The sequence below is a fragment of the Oryctolagus cuniculus genome, chromosome 11 (assembly GCF_051225735.1).
Source record: "Oryctolagus cuniculus isolate XC-2025 breed Fujian yellow rabbit chromosome 11, ASM5122573v1, whole genome shotgun sequence".
NCBI lineage: Eukaryota > Metazoa > Chordata > Mammalia > Lagomorpha > Leporidae > Oryctolagus > Oryctolagus cuniculus.
In genome coordinates this window covers 28036415-28056104 of record NC_142877.1, presented here as the reverse complement: position 1 = coordinate 28056104, position 19690 = coordinate 28036415, and the positions used below count along the sequence as shown (strand labels likewise).

At 46.8% G+C, this 19690-nt stretch overlaps 1 protein-coding gene across 2 annotated transcripts in view; it reads right to left on the bottom strand.

Annotated features, from left to right (window-relative positions):
- The window catches only part of TMC2 (transmembrane channel like 2), a 63257-nt gene that overhangs the window by 35487 nt on the left and 8080 nt on the right, over window positions 1–19690 (bottom strand). For both annotated transcript variants that reach the window (XM_002710874.5, XM_051845199.3), the window contains 4 exons: window positions 18166–18318; window positions 13999–14089; window positions 8260–8341; window positions 7799–7905 (listed from right to left, as the gene is read on the bottom strand). In XM_002710874.5, coding sequence (XP_002710920.3) covers window positions 7799–7905; window positions 8260–8341; window positions 13999–14089; window positions 18166–18318 — 433 coding nt within the window. The remainder of the gene's footprint in view (window positions 1–7798; window positions 7906–8259; window positions 8342–13998; window positions 14090–18165; window positions 18319–19690) is intronic.

The following is a 19690-nucleotide window of genomic DNA, read 5'->3' as shown; positions in this document are numbered from 1 at the left end:
GACGTTAACCATGTTCCTGGTTTTCAAAGTAATGCACACGTACTGTAGGAAATGTGAAAAAATACACAGGAGTATTTTTTAAAAGATTTATTTGTTTATTTGAAAGTCTGAGTTACACAGAGAAAGGAGAGGCAGAGAGAGCGAGCGAGAGAGAGAGAAAGTGTATGTGTCATTGATCTGCTGGTTCACTCCCCAGTTGGCCACAACGGCTGGAGCTGTGTCGATCTGGAGCCAGGAGCCAGGAGCCTCTTCCGGGTCTCCCATGCGGTGCAGGAGCCCAAGAACCTGGGCCAACTTCCATTGCTTTCCCAGGCATAGTAGAGAGCTGGATTGAAAGTGGAGCAGCCGAGACTCAAAGTGGCACCCATGTGGGATGCCGGCACTGCAGGCAGCAGCTTTACCTGCCATGCCACAGCGCTGGCCCCAACACAAGAGTATTTTTAAAATTGCCTATTACCTTCCAAACCCAAAGATAATTACTGTTAGGTTTTCACATATTTCCTTTCAGTTATATCTGATGTAGTCTATATATAAGAATCTTAATGTATCTGCTTAGCTATATTACTTCATGACCAGTTCTCTATGCCATAAGGTATTTCTCAAAATAAAATGATTCTGAAGTGCCTAGTTAATTGGATGTACTGTACTATAAACTTACATAACAAATCACCTACCATTGGGCATGAGAGTATCTCTAGTTCTTCATGTGTGCATAATTCCATTATTAATACCTTTATGTACATACATATATTACCCTGATTCACATCCTTAATTATAAAAAAGTAGACATTGTATTAAATGTCCATACTGATTTAGGAAGAATGGAGTTTTTTTATAAGTCTCCTTTCCAAGACTGTGTCCTTCCATTTATTTATTTATTTATTTTATTATTTATTTATTTATTTTTTTTTTGCAGAGAGAAAAGCAGGATTTAGTTAAGTTGGAAACCTCCTGCCGAAGCAGTCAGAAAGGGGCTTCCATGAGAGGAAGAACCCTTATTTGGTCTTATAAAGGAATATTTTATAGTATATCTCATAGAAATCTTTTAGTTTGCTAAATTTGCTACCAGTTATTTTGTAGATTTATTGCTATTATGATTATGAATATTTTAAATTCCACTTTAAACTGAATATTCAAAATATAGAGAAGTGCCTTCATTGTTTGTCCATTAAGCCTAACTAACTCTAGCCATCTTGATGCACTCTTTTGTTAAATTCCAGTAGTTTCTGGCAGAGTTATTGGGATTCTTTTGGCCCACAAACACATCACTTGCAAGATTAGATAATTTTGTATTTGTGTAAAATGTGTAAGATGTTTAATTTTCCTGACTTTTTGCATTAGCTAGAAATTTGAAAATAATACTGAAAAGCCGGCACTGTGGCTCACTAGGCTAATCCTCCGCCTGCAGCGCCGGCACACCGGGTTCTAGTCCTAGTTGGGGTGCCGGATTCTGTCCCGGTTGCCCCTCTTCCAGGCCAGCTCTCTGCTGTGGCCCGGGAGTGCAGTGGAGGATGGCCCAAGTGCTTGGGCCCTGCACCCCATGGCAGACCAGGAGAAGCACCTGGCTCCTGACTTCGGATCAGCGCTGTGCACCGGCTGCAGCGGCTGTTGGGGGGTGAACCAACGGAAAAAAGGAAAACCTTTCTCTCTGTCTCTCTCTCTCTCACTGTCCACTCTGCCTGCCCAATAATAATAATAATAATAATGCTGAAAAGCAGGGGGCCAGTGCTGTGGCACGGCAGGTTAAAGCCCCAGCCTGCAGAGCCAGCATCCCATATGGGCACCAGTTCGAGTTCTGGTTGCTCCTTTTCTGATCCAGCTCTCTGCTATGGCCTAGGAAAGCAACAGAAGATGCCCCAAGTGCTTAGGCCCCTGCACCTATATGGGAAACCTGGAAGAAACTCCTGGCTCCTGCCTTTGGATTGGCTCAGCTCCGGTCGTTGCGGCCATTTGGGGAGTGAACCAGAGGATGGACGACCTCTCCCTCTCTCTCTGTCTCTACTTGTAACTCTGTCTTTCAAATAAATAAAATACATCTTAAAAAAAAAAGAAAAAAACCAATGAGGCTGAGGTCATGCCATAGGAGCACAGACTTTAGTTTTTCACCATTTAAATATATTACTTTTATTTTTTTAAATTGTAGATTCATCACTTTAGATAATTTTCTGCTATATCTTGTTTATTTTTCATTTATAATCTTAGTGGGAAATATGTTGTATATAAAATAGCATATATACATACATATATATATATGTGACATATATGCACAGTTGATCATTAATGAAAACACTGTATTCACGGTCCAGCTTAAGAAACTGAAGCTCACCAGGCCTTGATAACCACCTGGGCAAGGGAAGACCCTCCAGAACCTCACCCCTCTTCTGCCCTAGCATGCAGCTAAGACGTGGTGCGTTTATGAAAATCATGCTTTTCCTTTTATCTTTTTCAGCTATTGTTTAGTTTTGCCTCTTTGGAATCTTTATATAAATGGAATCACGCATAAGCATTCTCCCGTGAACTGCTTTTCAAACGTGGCCCTTTTGAGATCCTCTGATGATGACTAAGCACTCATGCTATGTAATACTTGATGATCCGAACGTGTTACAATGCGTTCACACATTCATAGACATTTGGGGTCGTTTCCAGATTTTACTTTTATTTTATTTATTTATTTTTTAAAAGATTTATTTTTTTTTACTTATTTGAAAGACAGAATTATAGAGAGAGGTAGAGATAAAGAGAGAGAGCGAGATCTTCCATCCACTGGTTCACTCCCTAAATGGCCATAACAGCCAGCGCTGAGCCGATACAAAGTTAGGAGCCAGGAGCTTCTTCCAGGTCTCCCATGTGGGTGCAGGGGCCCATCTTCTACTGCTTTCCTAGGCCACAGCAGAGAGTTGGAATGGAGGAGGAGCAGCCAGGACTAGAACTGGTGCCTATATGGGTTGTGGCGCCTCAAGCTGGGGCTTTAACCCACTGCGCCACAGGGCCAGCCCCCAGGTTTTACTTCTAAAACCAATGCTGCTGGCAAAGACAAAGTAAGTTGCTTTGCACATTGTCTCACTGAGAACAACCAGAAAGTGGACAAGGCTGACTTGTGTGGCAATCACCCAGGGGACAAGGGACTGTGGATTGCTGTCTTCCAGGAGTCATTTGCTGGTTTTAGATAGGAGAGCCAAGGGATTATGAAAGTGTGCAGAGATTTTGGACCAAAGGGCTGAGGAAAGAGGTAAAAAGTTAAATTTAATGGTGGGGCCAGTGCTGTGGCACAGTGAGTAAAGCCACTACCTCCAGTGCCAGCATCACATATGGGCCTGGTTTGAGTCCCGGCTGCTCTGCTTCCAATCCAGCTCTCTGCTATGGCCTAAGAAAACAGTAGAAGATGGCCCAAGTCCTTGAGCCCCTGAACCCACGTGGGAGACCCAGAAGAAGCTCCTGGCTCCTGGCTTTGGACTGGCCCCACTTCAGCCATTGCAGCCATTTGGGGAGTAAACCAGCGGATGGAAGATCTCTCTCTCTCTCTCACTCTCTCTCTCTTAATCTGTCTGTTTCTGCCTCTCCCTCTCTGTAACTCCACCTTTCAAGTAAATAAATCTTTCAAAAAAAAAAAAAAAAAAAGAGCTCATGTAATTAAATTAGGAAAGGCAAGATAATCAGAGTGATTTATCATCATATTCCCAATGGTCACTCAGTTCCTTGCCAGGGAATCCTCTCCAGGCTGCTTCATCAAAGCTAAGAGGGGAATCAAAAAAGAATGCCAGCAGATGGAAGCCACAGGCTTTTATAGCCTAGCCATGTGAATGACAGCCCATCATTTTGGTTATATTCTGTTTGTTAAAAGCTAGTCACTGGGGCCGGCGCTGTGGTGCAGTGGGTGAGGCTACTGCTGCAGTGCTGGCATCCCATGTGGGTGCTGGTTTGCGTCCTGGCTGCTCCACTTCCAGTCCAGCTCTCTGCTGTGGCCTGGGAAAGCAGTAGAAAATGGCCCAGGTCCTTGGGCCCCTGTACCCACATGGGAAACCCAGAGGTTGTTCTTGGCTCTTGGCTGTGGATCGGCCTGGCTCCGGCTGTTGCAGCCATCTGGGGAGTGAACAAGCAGATGGAAGACCTCTCTTTCTCTGCCTCTCTGTAAGTCTGCCTTTCAAATAAAAAAAAATTTAAAAAAAATCTAGTCACTGGGGCTGTGGCATAGTGGGTCAGGCCGCTGCCTGCAGTTCCGGCATCCCTCATGGGTGCTGGTTCGAGTCCTGGCTGCTCCACTTCCAATCCAGCTCTCTTCCTGGGAAAGCAGTAGAAGATGGCCCAAGTCCTTGGGCCCCTGCACCCACATTGGAGACCCGGAAGAAGCTCCTGGATCCTGGCTTCGGATCAGCGCAGCTCCAGCTGTTGCAGCCAATTGGGGAGTGAACCAGTGGATGGAAGACTTCTCTCTCTCTCTGCCTCTTCTCTCTGTGTAACTCTGACTTTCAAATAAATAAATAAATCTTTAAAAAAAAATAAAAGCTAGTCACTGGGTCTAGCCTGTTCTTAATACCAGCGCCTGAACACCAGGAGGTGGCGCACAGGAGGCACCTTGTAAGGCTGCTTACTACAGGAGCTTTTAAAATAGGAGTGCAAAGGCTACACCCTCAGTGATTCAAATTCAGTTGATGGGTTCTGGTGGGGTGGGGGTGTGAGCCTTGAGCCTGGTAATTTTTTAAGCTCCCCAGGTGATTTTCACATGCAGCCTGTGCTGAAAAGTGAAATACACGAACTTGTCAGCTGGTAGGGCCTTGCCAGCCAGTTCCTGCAGTATAACTGAGAGTTCCCCAGGGATCCAGTAGGCACCCTGGGTTTGAAAGGTAATTGCCATTAAAGCTGAACAAGACGCATTCTAGCATTTCTTGCTGGTGTGCTGGGGGTTGTTTAATTCCAGTGATATCAAGTGTTTGTGGTCAATGGAAAATGACTATGAGAAGAAATTCTGCTCAGGTCGCTTAACATTTGAACACTTCTGCAGTCTTATTCCTTGACCTTCTGATTCACTGTCCCTGAGACATGGGGGTGTGTGATCACTGGCTTACACTCAAAACCTCTGGGTCCTAAAGTTATTTGTCTCTGACAGACTAGGTACTCTCTCCATTCTATCTGCAGTGAATCTGATTCTCATGTGTCTAATTTCCAGTGGACAGTGAGAGAGAGACAGAGAGAAAGGTCTTCCTTTTTCCACTGGTTCACCCCACAATGGCCGCTGCCAGGAGCCAGGTGCTTCTGGTCTCCCATGCAGGTGGGATGACTTGGGCCATCCTCCACTGCACTCCCAGGCCATAGCAGAGAGAGCTGTACTGGAAGAGGAGCAACCAGGATAGAATCCGGCGCCCTGACCAGGCGCCACAGGCGGAGGATTAGCCTATTGAACCGGGCGCGCCGGCCTCATGCTACTTCTAATTCATCACTTATAACCCACTCCCACTGATGCTACCCTGATCTAGGAGCAAGCTGCTACAACAGGCTCCTACAAATCTTTACCTCTGTCCCTCTCCACTGGTGGTCCCCCTGGGGCCTCCCACCCCAGGGCCTTCAATTCAGCAAAGCCCCTCCCCACCACCACTCCAATCAAAATAGAGGTGCTGTTGCATGGATGGTTAGGTCCTGGTGGCTTCACTGGAATGCACCAGTCACTAAGTTTTCCTTGTTTCAAATAAATGTCTCCTCAATATGAGATATTTATAAGTTGTAAACATTTATGTAATTTTCACAAAGTTAATGGTTCATTTAAAACACTCAATGTCCTTAAAACTATTTATTTCTCTATTGAGTGCCTTTTGGACCACTGTATGGGTCTCACAGGCCCATAAGCCTATGATGTCTCATAGGCCCTTCACATTTAAATAGCCTTTCTTCTCTCGGAAGTGAATAAATCCATTTGGAATTTTAAAACTCCCAAGAGAGAGCCAAGAGCTCTGGAAAGGTCAATTTTCCCCGTGAGTGCTGGGAAAACTTTTCACATTTGTCTCATTACAGAGAAAAGAAATGACATTTCTAGTTATCTCCTAACAATATTTATCCCCTGGGGAGAACCAGAGTGGGTGCAAGAGCATTTGCATATACTTGCCAGAAGTATGAAAATCCTAACTCCTGGGTTGGATGGTGATATTGGTTAAAATATAAGCAGAGCTAAGTGGACTCATAACCTTGATCTCCATGTGTGAATATAAAGGGCTAGAAGGGTAAATTAATGACAGATCTGTCAGTACACTCCTTAGGTAATATAGAAAAGAATTCAATGGTTTTATAAATAATGTAACATTTCTTTGTTAAAAAGCAATATTATAATGTGCTGTCAACCTCTTCCAACTAATCTGCTTTAATTCACATTATGTGGAAGGTTATTCATTTTCTGAAAAATGGATGTGCAGAAAAGTCAAGCATTTGCCTGCAGATAGAGTTGCCTCCAATATGCTCACAGAATCATTTATAATAAGATAAGGATCAGTAAGTCTTCATGGAACCAGTGGATAAGTCTGGAGGGAAGAAAATACTAAAGCACACATACTGTTTACGTTGAAAGCTGTTGAAGTAGATCTGTGGTATACCTAGCACCAGCACCAAACAATTCAACAGGACTGTGGCACTTGCAGTGCTCATGGCCTAGTGGACCAATGTGCCACTGGAAAAGAACACAGGGCAATACTTGGGGACCTAGGGTCTTAATTCAGCTCAAATTTACTGTGAGATTTGCAGATGTCACTTATCCCCTTTTTTGTCTCTCAATTAGTCATCTGTAGGCAAGGATCTACCTACATCTACAACAAGATGAGAGAAATAGCTAGGAGTAATAACTCAAATGCTAGGTTTTTATTGATGATAAACTACAACATAATATATTTCACCATTCTCTAAAAAAATTTGGGTTGGGCCGGCGCTGCGGCTCAATAGCTAATCCTCCGCCTAGCGGCGCCGGCACACCGGGTTCTAGTCCTGGTCGGGGTGCCGGATTCTGTCCTGGTTGCTCCTCTTCCAGGCCATCTCTCTGCTGTGGCCAGGGAGTGCAGTGGAGGATGGCCCAAGTGCTTGGGTCCTGCACCCCATGGGAGACCAGGATAAGCACCTGGCTCCTGCCATCGGATCAGTGCGGTGCACCGGCCGCAGCGTGCCGGCCGTGGCGGCCATTGGAGGGTGAACCAACGGCAAAAGGAAGACCTTTCTCTCTGTCTGTCTCTGCCTGTCAAAAAAAAAAAAATTTTGGGTTGATGTTGTGGCATAGCAGGTTACATCTCTACCTATGAGGCTGGCATCCCATGTCAGAGTACCATTTTGAGTCCCATCCGCTCCACTTCTGATCCAGCTCCTGGCATGTGTGCCTAGGAGGGCAGAGAAGGATGGTCCAAGTACCTGGGCCCTGTTACCCATGTGGGAGAACCCAGATTTCCAGGATTCTGGCTTTGGCCTGGACCAAGCCCAGCCATGGCATTGTCATTTGGAGAGTGAACTAGAAGATGGAAGATCAATCTGTCTCTTTCCCCCCACCCCGTTACTCTTCCTTTCAAATAAATTAATAAAAACTTAAAAAAAAATAAAAACTCACTGAGATAGTTATTCTTCATTGATCTTAAGGTAAAATGAAATGTAGGGTTCATCTCTTGATTCAGAAACATAAGAATTTTGGTTCCATTCTTTGTACTGATCTATCTGAGCAATTAAATTTAAAATGAATGACTGACTCTTTTGTACAATGGAGCTTTGGTTAATATAAATGAAGACAGTGGTCATGATAAGCCTTGACGTTACCCAGAGATACAGAAAGCTCTTGTTTTACCTCTGGGATTATGACGAGACCAAAGATTAAGCCAAAAAGGACGAGGTTGACTCCATACATCCACCGGAGAAAGATGAAATATGATGCCACTGAAGAACCAAAGTGACCTGCAGAGGAGAAGTGGGTGGGTTAAGCACTGTAGGAGGAGAGAACAGATGTTGTTGAGCCCTGTGTGTGCTGGATTCAGTTTTCACATCCGTCTGTGGAGCAAACAGCCTGATCTCCCTTCTTTCTCCTGCAGATAGAATAACCTGCAAGGGTAACTTCCCTGCCCAACTGCCCACGACCACAATGTGCGGATGCAGAACTCAGAACTTGGTCTCACAAGTCCAAACCCATTCTTCTTTTCTAATACAACAGGACCTATGAAATAGTCTAACCAGAAAGTCAAGAACACAGCCCTGGCCCTTGGAAAATGCTTCAGAAAACCAATCAAAAGGCAATGGTATGGAAATACTCACTTTCAATGTCCTTGATTTTCATCTCCCAAGGAATACATTGCATCTTAAAATTATCAAAGTCTCTCTTGAACTTGACCCATTTCTGAAATAAAACAGGTGAAGCTCTCAGTTATTAACATGCTGACGGGGAGCACAGAGCAGGGAGGCTGGAAGAACGTGTTGATGATCTTGATGTGAGGTGGACATGTGAGTGACACTGCACTCTTGGGGTCCCCATCTTCTGTAATCTTTGATCCCAGGCTGCCAGAGGTGCATGCTCAAGTCTTGGCTTTTCCAAAGTCAGGTGTGGAGTGAGAGAATCCAGGGCAATATCAATACTTTGCTTTTGACTACATTGCTGATAAAAATCTCAGGTTTGGAAAATATATAAATGAACTCAGAAATTGTTTACAATTTTTGGATGAAAGAAATCTCACAACACTTGTCAGACAGCCAAATGCCTAAATCTGATAGGAGTTGTTGCTAAAATGTCAGGCTGGTGGAAGTGGTAAGAGATCTTGATCTATGGTTTCCCATTCTTCTCCCAGAGAAGCGACAACCTTGAAAGGAGTTAGGAAGGTGTTTTATCCCTTCTCATGGTCTGGCACGCAGGTATTCCATTTCATGCTCTGACACCCAGTCTATATCAGCCAGAAACCCAAGCAGCTGTCTGTCTGATGGTATCATGTTGCTTTGTCAACTCCCCAAGGGACTGCTCTTCACCACCCTTACCGCCTGGAAATAAATCCACTTGGAATTGAAAAAAAAAAAAAAAACAGCTAATAAGGGCTGGTGTTGTAGCATCGTGGGTTAAGCTACCACTTGTGACACCAGCATCCCACATCACAGCATGGGTTTGAATCCCGGCTTCCCCACTTCTGATCCAGCTCCCTGCAATTGTACCTGGGAAAGCAAAAGATGATGGCTCAAATGCTGGAGCCTTGCTACCCACATGGGGGACCTGAATGGAACACATGGTTCCTTTTGCAGCCTGGGTTATTGCAGCCATTTAGGGAGTAAACCAGTTGATGGAAAATCTCTCTTTCTCACCCAGACAGCAGGTTATGAGGTAGGAGAGAGCAGATCCTAAGAACGCTTTGTATTATTAAAAGGTCTCCTAAGAACATATTCATAAAGAAAATTAGATTTTCCTTTGTACATTCACTAAAGGATAAAAAGGAAAAATTTATGGGAAGAATCAGATTGGCTTCTATGCCTGATTTTCCACTGTGGTTTTGACTATATCCTGATTGAGCAGTTACTGCAGGAAGAAGGAAACCATCTATGATTAAAAGGAAATGGTCACAGATACAAAGCAGAAGAGGGGCTCCTAAGCCCTTAAGCCTGGGGGGATGAAGGGGATGGCAGACGACACTGGATGTGTCTTTTCTCTCCTTATTTCTGATTCCATGCTCAACAACAGTCTTTGGCTGATTTGGCTTCCAATGGGAGTTTACTGACCACCCAGGGTGAGTATTTTGGTGTCTCTGATGGTGACTTTCACTGTAATAAATAGCTGGGACATAGGATGATGGCTTGACTTCCTAGGTAACTAACTTGACTGTCCAAACTAATCGACAGGTAGACTTTGAATTTCCTGGTTCTTGCACTGGTAATTTCTCCCTGTAAATTAATAATGCCATACCTGGTTTTATGTATCAGTCTCATAAACTTTATTCATGTGAGTCTTCCACTGAGAAATGGACCTGCTGTCAGGGTGCTGATAAAATCAGAATAACATATAGGCTTGCAAGGCTGGGGAGCGCAGGGGTAATGAACAGTGCCAAGTGAGGCTCCTGGAGGCTGCGCCTCTCCCTGGGCAACCACCTGACAGCTCCTGAAGGCTGCAGGGTCTGCGACTGGGAAGTGCCAGCCTGGAGCTGGGCTGACGCAGAGAGGCCGGGGAGAAGCTCAGGCACTGAAGTTGTTATCACATTTAGAAGAACCCCTCAAGAATCATCTTTATATAAATAATCCGATGAAAATGATTAGAATTAGGAGTACAATAAGGCAACCAGATGCAAAGTTACACAAATTTGAAGCTTTTCTATATACCCCCAATAAGTAGTTATTAAATTAATGGGAAATTACCCCATTCATAAAAGCACGTAGAAAATAATCTACATGGAAATAAACTTAGAACATGGCAAAGATGAAGAAAATGACTAACCATGCTGAAGAATGTGAAATATAACTTGAGTAATATGCAGTATTCATTTGTGAAGACTAAACAGATCAACAGGAGTTCTCCAAAATGAACTAAAGGATTTAAAAATTCCAATTAAAATCTCAATAGGCTACATTAGAACTTGACAAAATGGTTTCAAAAATGCATATGAGCTGGTGCCGCGGCTCACTAGGCTAATCCTCCACCTAGCAGCGCCAGCACACCGGGTTCTAGTCTGGGTCGGGGCGCCGGATTCTGTCCCGGTTGCCCCTCTTCCAGGCCAGCTCTCTGCTGTGGCCCGGGAAAGCAGTGGAGGATGGTCCAAGTGCTTGGGCCCTGCACCCCATGGGAGACCAGGAGAAGCACCTGGCTCCTGCCTTCGGATCAGCGTGGTGCGTCGGCCGCGGCGGCCATTGGAGGGTGAACCAACGGCAAAAGGAAGACCTTTCTCTCTCTCTCTCTCTCTCTCTCTCTCACTATCCACTCTGCCTGTCAAAAAAAAAAAAATGCATATGAGGGGGCTGGTGCTGTGGCATAGTGGGTAAAGCCGCTGCCAGCAGTACTAGCATCCCATATGGGCGCAGGTTCAAGACCTGGCTACTCCACTTCATATCCAGCTCTCTGCCACAGCCGGGAAAGCAGTGGAAGATGGCTCAAGTCTTTGGGCCCCTGCATCTGTGCAGAAGACCGGGAAGAAGCTCCCGGCTCTTCAGATTGGCCAGGCTCCAGCCACTGTGGCCATTTGGGGAGTGAACCAGCAGATGGAAGATCTCTCTCTGCCTCTCTGTAACTCTACCTTTTAAATCAATCAATCAATCAATCAATCAGCCACCACGGTTGGAACCACGGCAATCCGAAGCCAGGAGCCAGGTGCCTCCCCCAAGCCTCCATGCAGGTGCAGGGGCCCAAGCACCTGGGCCATCCTCCACTGCCTTCCCAGGCCACAGCAGAGAGCTGGACTGGAAGAGGAGCATGGGGACTAGAACCCGGCACCCATATGGGACGCCGGCACCACAGGTGGAGGACCAACCAAGTGAGCCATGGCGCCGGCCCCAAATAAATCTTTTAAAAAGATGCATATGAAAGTGGCTGGTACTGTGGTGTAGAAAGTTAAGACACCTCTTGCGGTGCCAGCATCCCATATGGGCGTGGGTCCAAGTCCCAGTTGTTCTACCTCTGAGCCAGTTCCCTGCTAATGAGCCTAGGAAGGTTGAAGATGGCTCAAGTCATTTGGGTCCCTGCCACCCATGTGGGAGATATGGGAGAAGCTCCTGGCTCCTGGCTTCTGCTTGGCCCAGCCCTGATCATTGCAGCCATTTGGGGAGTGAACCAGCAGATGAAAGATCTCTCTCTCTCTCTCTCTTCCCCTTCCTCCCCCTTTTCTCCCCATCTCCTACTCCTTCCCTTTCTCTCTATATATATCTCTGCCTTTCAAACAAATAAATATTTTAATTTAATTTAATTTTAAAGATTTATTTTATTTATTTGAAATACAGAGTTAACAGAGAGAGGCAAAGACAGAGAGAGATCTTCCATCTGCTGGTTCACTTCCCAGATGGCCGCAACAACTGGAGCTGCGCCGATCCGAAGCCAGGAGCCAGGAGCCAGGAGCTTCTTCTGGGTCTCCCATGAAGGTGCAGGGGCCCAAGGACTGAGGCCAACCTCCACTGCTATCCCAGGCCATAGCAGACAGCTAGATTGGAAGGGCAGCCGGGACTAGAACCGGCGCCCATATGGGATGCCAGCACTTCAGGCCAGGGCTTTAACCCACTGTGTCACAGCACTGGCCCCTTAATTTTATTTTTTTAAAAGATTTCTTGCCAGCACCATGGCTCAATAAGCTAATCCTCTGCCTTGCGGCGCCGGCACACTGGGATCTAATCCTGGTCGGGGCGCCGGATTCTGTCCCGGTTGCCCTCTTCCAGGCCAGCTCTCTGCTATGGCTCTGGAGTGCAGTGGAGGATGGCCCAAGTCCTTGGGCCCTGCACCCACATGGGAGACCAGGAGAAGCACCTGGCTCCTGGCTTCGCATCAGCACGATGTGTCGGCCACAGAGCGCTGGCCATGGCGGCCATTGGAGGGTGAACCAAAGGAAAAAGGAAGACCTTTCTCTCTGTCTCTCTCTCTCACTGTCTAACTCTGCCTGTAAAAAAAAAAAAAAAAAAAAAAAAAAAAAAAAAAAAGATTTCTTTATTTATTTGAAAGGCAGAGTTACAGAAGGCGGAGGTAGAGAGAAAGGTTTTTCCATCTGCTGGTTCACTCCCCAGATGGCCACAATGGCTGTAGCTGTGCCAATCTGAAGCCAGGAGTCAGGAACTTTTTCTTCTGAGTCTCCCGCGCTGGTGCAGGGGCCTAAGAAGTTAGGCCATCTTCTTCTGCTTTCCCAGGCCATATCAGAGAGCTGGATAGAAGTGGAGCAGCTGAGACTCAAACTGGTGCCCATGTGGGATGCCGGTGCTGCAGGCGGTGGCTTTACCCGCTATGCCACAGCACTGGCCCCTGAATAAATATTTTTAAAAGTGCATATGAAAATTGGCAAGACAAAGCCAAGGCATTTTTGAAAAACAAATGTATATAGAGAAAACTAGGATGATTGGGCACCAGATGAGCTGAATGATGACACCAGATGATAGTTTGAAATAAAAGCCCTGAAAAAGAATAGTTTTTGAGTCAGTGGGTACTTCAATACTGCAAAGCGTAAGCCTTCAGTAAGTCCTCTATTAAACAGCCATTCAGAAATATCCTCAGCCTAAATCAGAAGCCCAGCTTATGACGTAACTCCACAAAGCAGATTGTCCTCCTCATGACTGTTTGTCACCCACACAATCTTGATCGCCATAGCCTTGTGGGATCTTCATCAAAGCCACACATCCTCATTTGGGTTTGGGAAAATAAGATCCTGGTGGTTTTAACATCAGTCATTTTGTTTTGTTTTGTTTTTTTTACTTTTTTTTTTTTTTTTTTTTTTTTGGACAGGCAGAGTGGACAGTGAGAGAGACAGAGAGAAAGGTCTTCCTTTACCATTGGTTCGCCCTCCAATGGCTGCCGTGGCCCACGTGCTGCGGCCGGCGCACTGCGCTGATCCGAAGGCAGGAGCCAGGTGCTTCTCCTGGTCTCCCATGGGGTGCAGGGCCCAAGCACTTGGGCCATCCTCCACTGCACTCCCGGGCCACAGCAGAGAGCTGGCCTGGAAGAGGGGCAACTGAGAAAGAATCCGGCGCCCCGACCGGGACTAGAACCCGGTGTGCTGGCGCTGCTAGGTGGAGGATTAGCCTATTGAGCCACGGCACCGGCCACATCAGTCATTTTGTGAATTTATTCATTAGAGAAGAAATGAGTCTCAGATACATCAGAGCCCTGACAGGTACATACATACAGAGAAAAGGCAGGAGACAGTTGATTTTCATTCTTGGGTGAATTGGAATGAATTCTATTCTCCCCTCCCTTCCTTCCTTCCTCCCTCCCTTCCTTTGTTCTCAGGATTCTGGGGATAGCTGGGTGCAAATGGTGAGTCTCAGCAGGCACTTGGGATGCCCCATATTCTGAAGCTAAACAGGCCTCTCCCACAGGGTTGCTACCTCTGCACTGCATACCTTAGCCATCAGCATCCTGCAGGCGTAGAGTCTCTTGCCTTTCCCTTTTCCCAAGGCTCCTTCATATTTCTCCACAAATTCTTGGGCCTCCCTGGTTAGGAAAAGGAGAGGAATTCAATTAACACCCAACCAAAAGACATATGAACTACAAAGGGATTTACGTGGCTGAAAGCCTTATGCATTTTTATATTCCGGGTTAGAACACAAATTCTATGAAGTCAGGGCAATTTTTTTTTTTCTGTTTTGTCCATGAGGTTTTCCAAATATCAAGCACAAATTTCCCAAGTGCTTGGTACAGAGTAGATACTGTGGTAGGCAAAATTCTGTCCTCCCCTTTGCCCGTCGGTGTTATACCCATGAATAAGTTGTGCCCCATGGCAAAAAGGAAACTGTGGGTATAATAAGACTACTGGCTTTAAAGCTGGGAGAATGAGGCAGGAATTGGTACAGCAGTTGATGCCACTCGGTTGCCTGGGTCCCTTATTGGAGAGCTTGGGTTCATTTCCAATTCTGGCATTCCTGTTAATGCATACCCTGGGAGGTGACACATGATGTTCCAAGTACTTGGTTGGGTTCCTAACACCCGTATGGGAGATCCAGATTGAGCTATGGGTTTCTGGCTCTGGCCTGACCCAGTCCCAGCTGTTACAGGCATTTGGGGAGTGAACCAATAGATGGGAGCTCTTCCTTCCTTCCTCCCTCTCTCCCTCCCTCCCTACTTTCCTTCCTTCCTTCCTTTCTCTCTCTCTCTCTCTCACTCTCTCTCTCTCTCTCTCTCTGCCTTCCGGGGGGGGGGGAGGGGATAATAACAGAAGAGGAAGGCAAAAGCAGGTAGATGAGTGGCAGAGGTGAAGTCAGAGAAATTGGAAGCAGGAAAATTCTTGGCTTTGTTTCTAGGACAGCATGAGAAGGAAATGAATTATTCCACCAACCAGTGAGCTTGGAAAAGAGCCTTGAGTACCCAATGAGAACCGCAGCCCTGATGATATCTTGATTTAAGCCTGGTGAGACCCTGAGCAGAGAATCCAGCCAATCCATGCTGGATTTCTTACTTACAGAACTGTGAAGTAATAAATGAGTGTTGTTTTAAACTGCTAAGCTTGGCTTAATGTGTTGCAAAAGCAACAGAAAATTAATACTCATACAGCATTTGATAGCTATTTGCAGAATGCATGAATGCTGAATGAGTGAGCGAACGTCCAGTGGAAGCTGGATGAAAAGCATATGGATCAGTTTGTCTATTAAATATCCTGGAGTTGGGCCAGTGCCGCGGCTCACTAGGCTAATCCTCCGCCTAGCGGCGCCGGCACACCGGGTTCTAGTCCCGGTTGGGGCGCCGGATTCTGTCCTGGTTGCCCCTCTTCCAGGCCAGCTCTCTGCTGTGGCCAGGGAGTGCAGTGGAGGATGGCCCAGGTGCTTGGGCCCTGCACCCCATGGGAGACCAGGAAAAGCACCTGGCTCCTGGCTCCTGCCATTGGATCAGCGTGGTGCGCCGGCCGCAGCGCGCCAGCCGCGGCGGCCATTGGAGGGTGAACCAACGGCAAAGGAAGACCTTTCTCTCTGTCTCTCTCTCTCTCTCTCACTGTCCACTCTGCCTGTCAAAAAAAAAAAAAATCCTGGAGTTGTCTGCTGGAGCTGGTAAGGACTAGGTCTGAGACTGGGTGGTTAGACATTTGGGAAATTAGCCAACCAGTTGCTAACAACTTCAAATTGGCAAAGGTGGGAGTATTTAGACCATGGAAATCAGCAAATGCTATAGTCAGGGTTTCATCCCTCAGAGAGCCGCTTTATTTACAGCCACTGGATAAAACCAAACAGAGAGATGGAGAATGAAGTCTACCTTTGTGGATGGGAGAAAGCCTTAGAGTGTTGCTGGGGGTCGGCGCCGAGGTGTAGCAGGTAAAGCTGCTGCCTGCGCGCCAGTATCCCATATGGGCAAAGGTTCAAGTTGCGGCTGCTCTACTTCTGATCCAGTTCTCTGCTATGGCCTGGGAAAGCAGCAGAAGATGGCCCAGGTCCTTGGGTCCCTGCACCCATGTGGGAGATCTGGCTCCTGGCTTCAGATCAGCCCAGCTCTTTGGGGAGGGAACCAGCAGATGAAAGACTTCTCTCTCCCTCTCTCTGTAACTCTGCCTCTCAAATAAATAAATCTTTAAAAGAGAGAGAGTGAGCGAGCGTGTGGCTGTCCCAGATAGAACACTGGGAGACAGTACCTGCTAGTCTGAAATCTGGAAGACGAGATGTTGAGCCCACTGCAGACAGCAGTGATGCCTCAAGTAGCTGAGTCCCTGCCATACATGAGGTAGACCTCAATTTTGTTCCCATTTCCCAGCTTCCAGACATTTGAGGAGTGAACTAGTGGATGGGAGATGGCTATCCTTTAGTTCTCACTCTCTTTCTCTGTTACTCTGCCTCACAAAATGTTTTTTTTCTGATTAAAAAAGATTATTTTGGTACAAAAATATGTTGAAATCTGTGTATATGAGAGGTCTTCAAAAAGTTTGTGGAATATGTATGTTATGAAAAAAATCATGCAGGGATTAAGTAAATTTTGGTATCAAAATAAACATCTTTTAAAAATATTCTCATTTATCTATTTATTATGTGACAGGTAGAATCAGAGAGAACCATCTGCTGGTTCACTGCCCAAATGGCCACAATAGCCAGGGCTGGGCCAGTCTGAAGCCAGGAGCCAGGAACTCCATCTGGGTCTCCCACATGGGTGGCAGGGGTCCAGGCGCTTGGGCCATCCTCTGCTGCCCTTCTAGGTACATTAGCAGGAAGCTGGATTAGATGCTGAGCACTTTGATATGGGATGCCAGCATTGCCAGTAATGGCTTAACCTGCTGTGCCATAATGCTGGCCCCAATACATTTATCCTTTAGTTCCATTTTCCACGAACTCTTTAAAATCCCTGCTAATAATTTCCAGGGCAGTGGAATAAGCTCTGCTTAGCAGAATGCTTTTCAGGGACTGTGCTGTGTTGATATTGCCATTGGAGTAAGCTGTGTCAAAACTCAGCTGCCAAATTTTCTCTCTGTTGCATGCAGGGGCTGGAGTTAGCCTTGAGTAGTATGGGAGGAGCCAGGGGAAATGGATTTTATGCAGAAGAAACACAAAGGTGAGAGTCACTCCAAAGCTGTGAAAGAAAACAGGGAAGACAGACCTGGGGGAAATGGTAATGTTGGGAACTTTTTAGTAAAGAACTGCAAACGATGCAGTGTTACTTCTGCTCTCATCTCAAAACTGCAGCAGACTCAAAATCCCTAAAACGCTTGATGTGCCAGCCTTTCATGTGGAAGCCAGAGGAGTGGGCAGTGTAGTGGCACAGCTTCAAGGCCTGGCGTCGTTTCCAGAGCAATATTCATGAAGCAGCATCAGCAGCAGGGATGTGCAAGTAGCTAAGACAGACTGTGTCCTCACTCATGCAATGCACATCCACTGCCGCTGGCTACACATGGAGAGAGGCTGGGTGTTTAAAGAACACAAGAGGGGCCGGTGCAGTGCCATAGCAGGTAAAGCTGCTGCCTGCATCCATAGGGGTGTCAGTTTGAGTCTCAGCTGCTCCACTTTGGATCCAGCTCTCTGCTATGGCTTGGAAAAGCAGTAGAAGATGGCCCAAGACCTTGAGCCCCTGCACCAGCATGGGAGACCTGGAAGAAGCTCCAGGCTCCTGGCTTCAGATCAGCCCAATTCCAGTTGTTGCAGCCATATGGGGAGTGAACCACTGGTTGGAAGACCTCTCTCTCTCTCTCTCTGCCTCTGCCTCTCTGTAACTCTGCCTTTCAAATCAATCAATCAATCTTAAAAAAAGAACACGAGAGAGAGCTGATCTTGTGCGTGTGTTGGGGGGGGGGCTGTTGTAGAGAGCTCCTGTAGCAGACACATGTCTGTGTTGGGTCATGAGGGAGGCACAGAGCCACCCAACAAGGAAGGCAGTCAGGAGGGTAGTGGGAGAGTGGGGCACAGGTCAGGGCCTCTCCTCGCCCATGTCCCTCCTGGTGCTGGCAAGGCTCACCTCTGCCTTGGCTCTCGAGATGTTCCCCTTGAGTGCTGTTTGCATTGGCGAGGCAGGAGGATGGGAGCAGGAAGGGCCTCCCATTCCCACCAGAAGGAGCTAAGCCTTTCAGAAGCTGAGAAGCCTTCATCAACCACCAACCCGCTCACCTGAGCTCGGTCAGCTTCTTGGCCATGGGCCAGGGCTTGTTCCGCATGGTGGCAATGAGCTTCTTTTTTTCTTCCACCTGCTCCAGGATCTGGGCCAGCTCCTCCTCAGACAGGGACTCCCCACCAGAACCACTGGATGCTAAAGAGACTGATCTGCAGGCAGAGCCAGGGCAGGTGTGGGGGAGTTGGAAAGGAGGCTGTGTCCTTGCACACTCTAGAACGTGGAGGAGCGGCAGTGGGGCAGGCTCCCTGACACTCAGCTGGCTGCCCACGCCTGCCCCTGCTCAGAAGTCAACGATTCTCCCCTGTCCCCCGCCTCCCCCAGCTACTGTCAGAGAGGCCAAAACCATCCTGTAGCCCAGGGCACTGCAGGGTTACCTCCCCAATACACCCCACTCCAACGCAGTGCTGCCTCACAGAAGCAGAATGCCAGTCATGTACTGTAACTGCAAACTTGCTAGTCACCACATGAAACCAGTAAAAAGAAATGGATAGGCTGGTGCCGTGGCTCACTAGGCTAATCCTCTGCCTGCGGCGCCAGTACCCTGGGTTCTAGTCCCAGTTGGGGTGCCGGATTCTGTCCCGGTTGCTCCTCTTCCAGTCCAGCTCTCTGCTGTGGCCTGGGAAAGCAGTAGTGGAGGATGGCCCAAGTGCTTGGGCCCTGCACCCGCATGGAAGACCAGGAGGAAGCACCTGGCTCCTGCCTTCGGATTGGCGCAGTGCGCCCGCCATGGCAGCCATTTGGGGGGGTGAACCAACAGAAAAGGAAGACCTTTCTCTCTCTCTCACTAACTCAGCCTGTCAAAAAAAAAAAAAAAAGAAAGAAAGAAAGAAAGAAAGAAATGGATAAACTGACTTGAATAACACATTTCATTTAATCCAACATATGAAAAATTGCAATTTCAACAGATTATCAACGTACGGACTACTAATGGGTATTTAGTCTTTTTTTGGTACTGTCTTCAGAACATGGTATCCATTTTACACACACAGCATGTGTCAATTCAGAAATTACATTTTCATTGGACCTATTTGATCTGGATTTCATAAATTTATACTTGAAAAAAAATAGATTCATTTACCCAAATCATTTTAGACACACTTAAGTGTTTTCCAATAATTCAATCAAGTAATAAAATATCACGTTCCTGTGATATGTGTTTCTGGTTGACAAAATTAGCTTACTGTTTTGTAGAAGAAATGTTTTGGCTTCAAAGTGAAATTAACTCCATTTCAAGAGGCCAGTGTTTTGGTGCAGCAGATTAAGATACTGCCTGCAATGCCACGCACCAGTTTGAGTCCGGGCTGCTCCATTTCCGATCCAGTTCTCTGCTAATGTGCCTGGGAAAGCAGCAGAATATAGCCCAAGTGCTTGGGCCCCTGTGCCTACGTGGGGGACCTGGAGGAAGCTCCAGGCTCCCAGCTTTGGCCTGGCCTACTCCTGGCTGTTGTAGCCATTTGGGGAGTCAACTAGCAGATGGAAGATCTCTGTCTCTCTCTCTGTAACTCTGCCTTTCAAATAAAT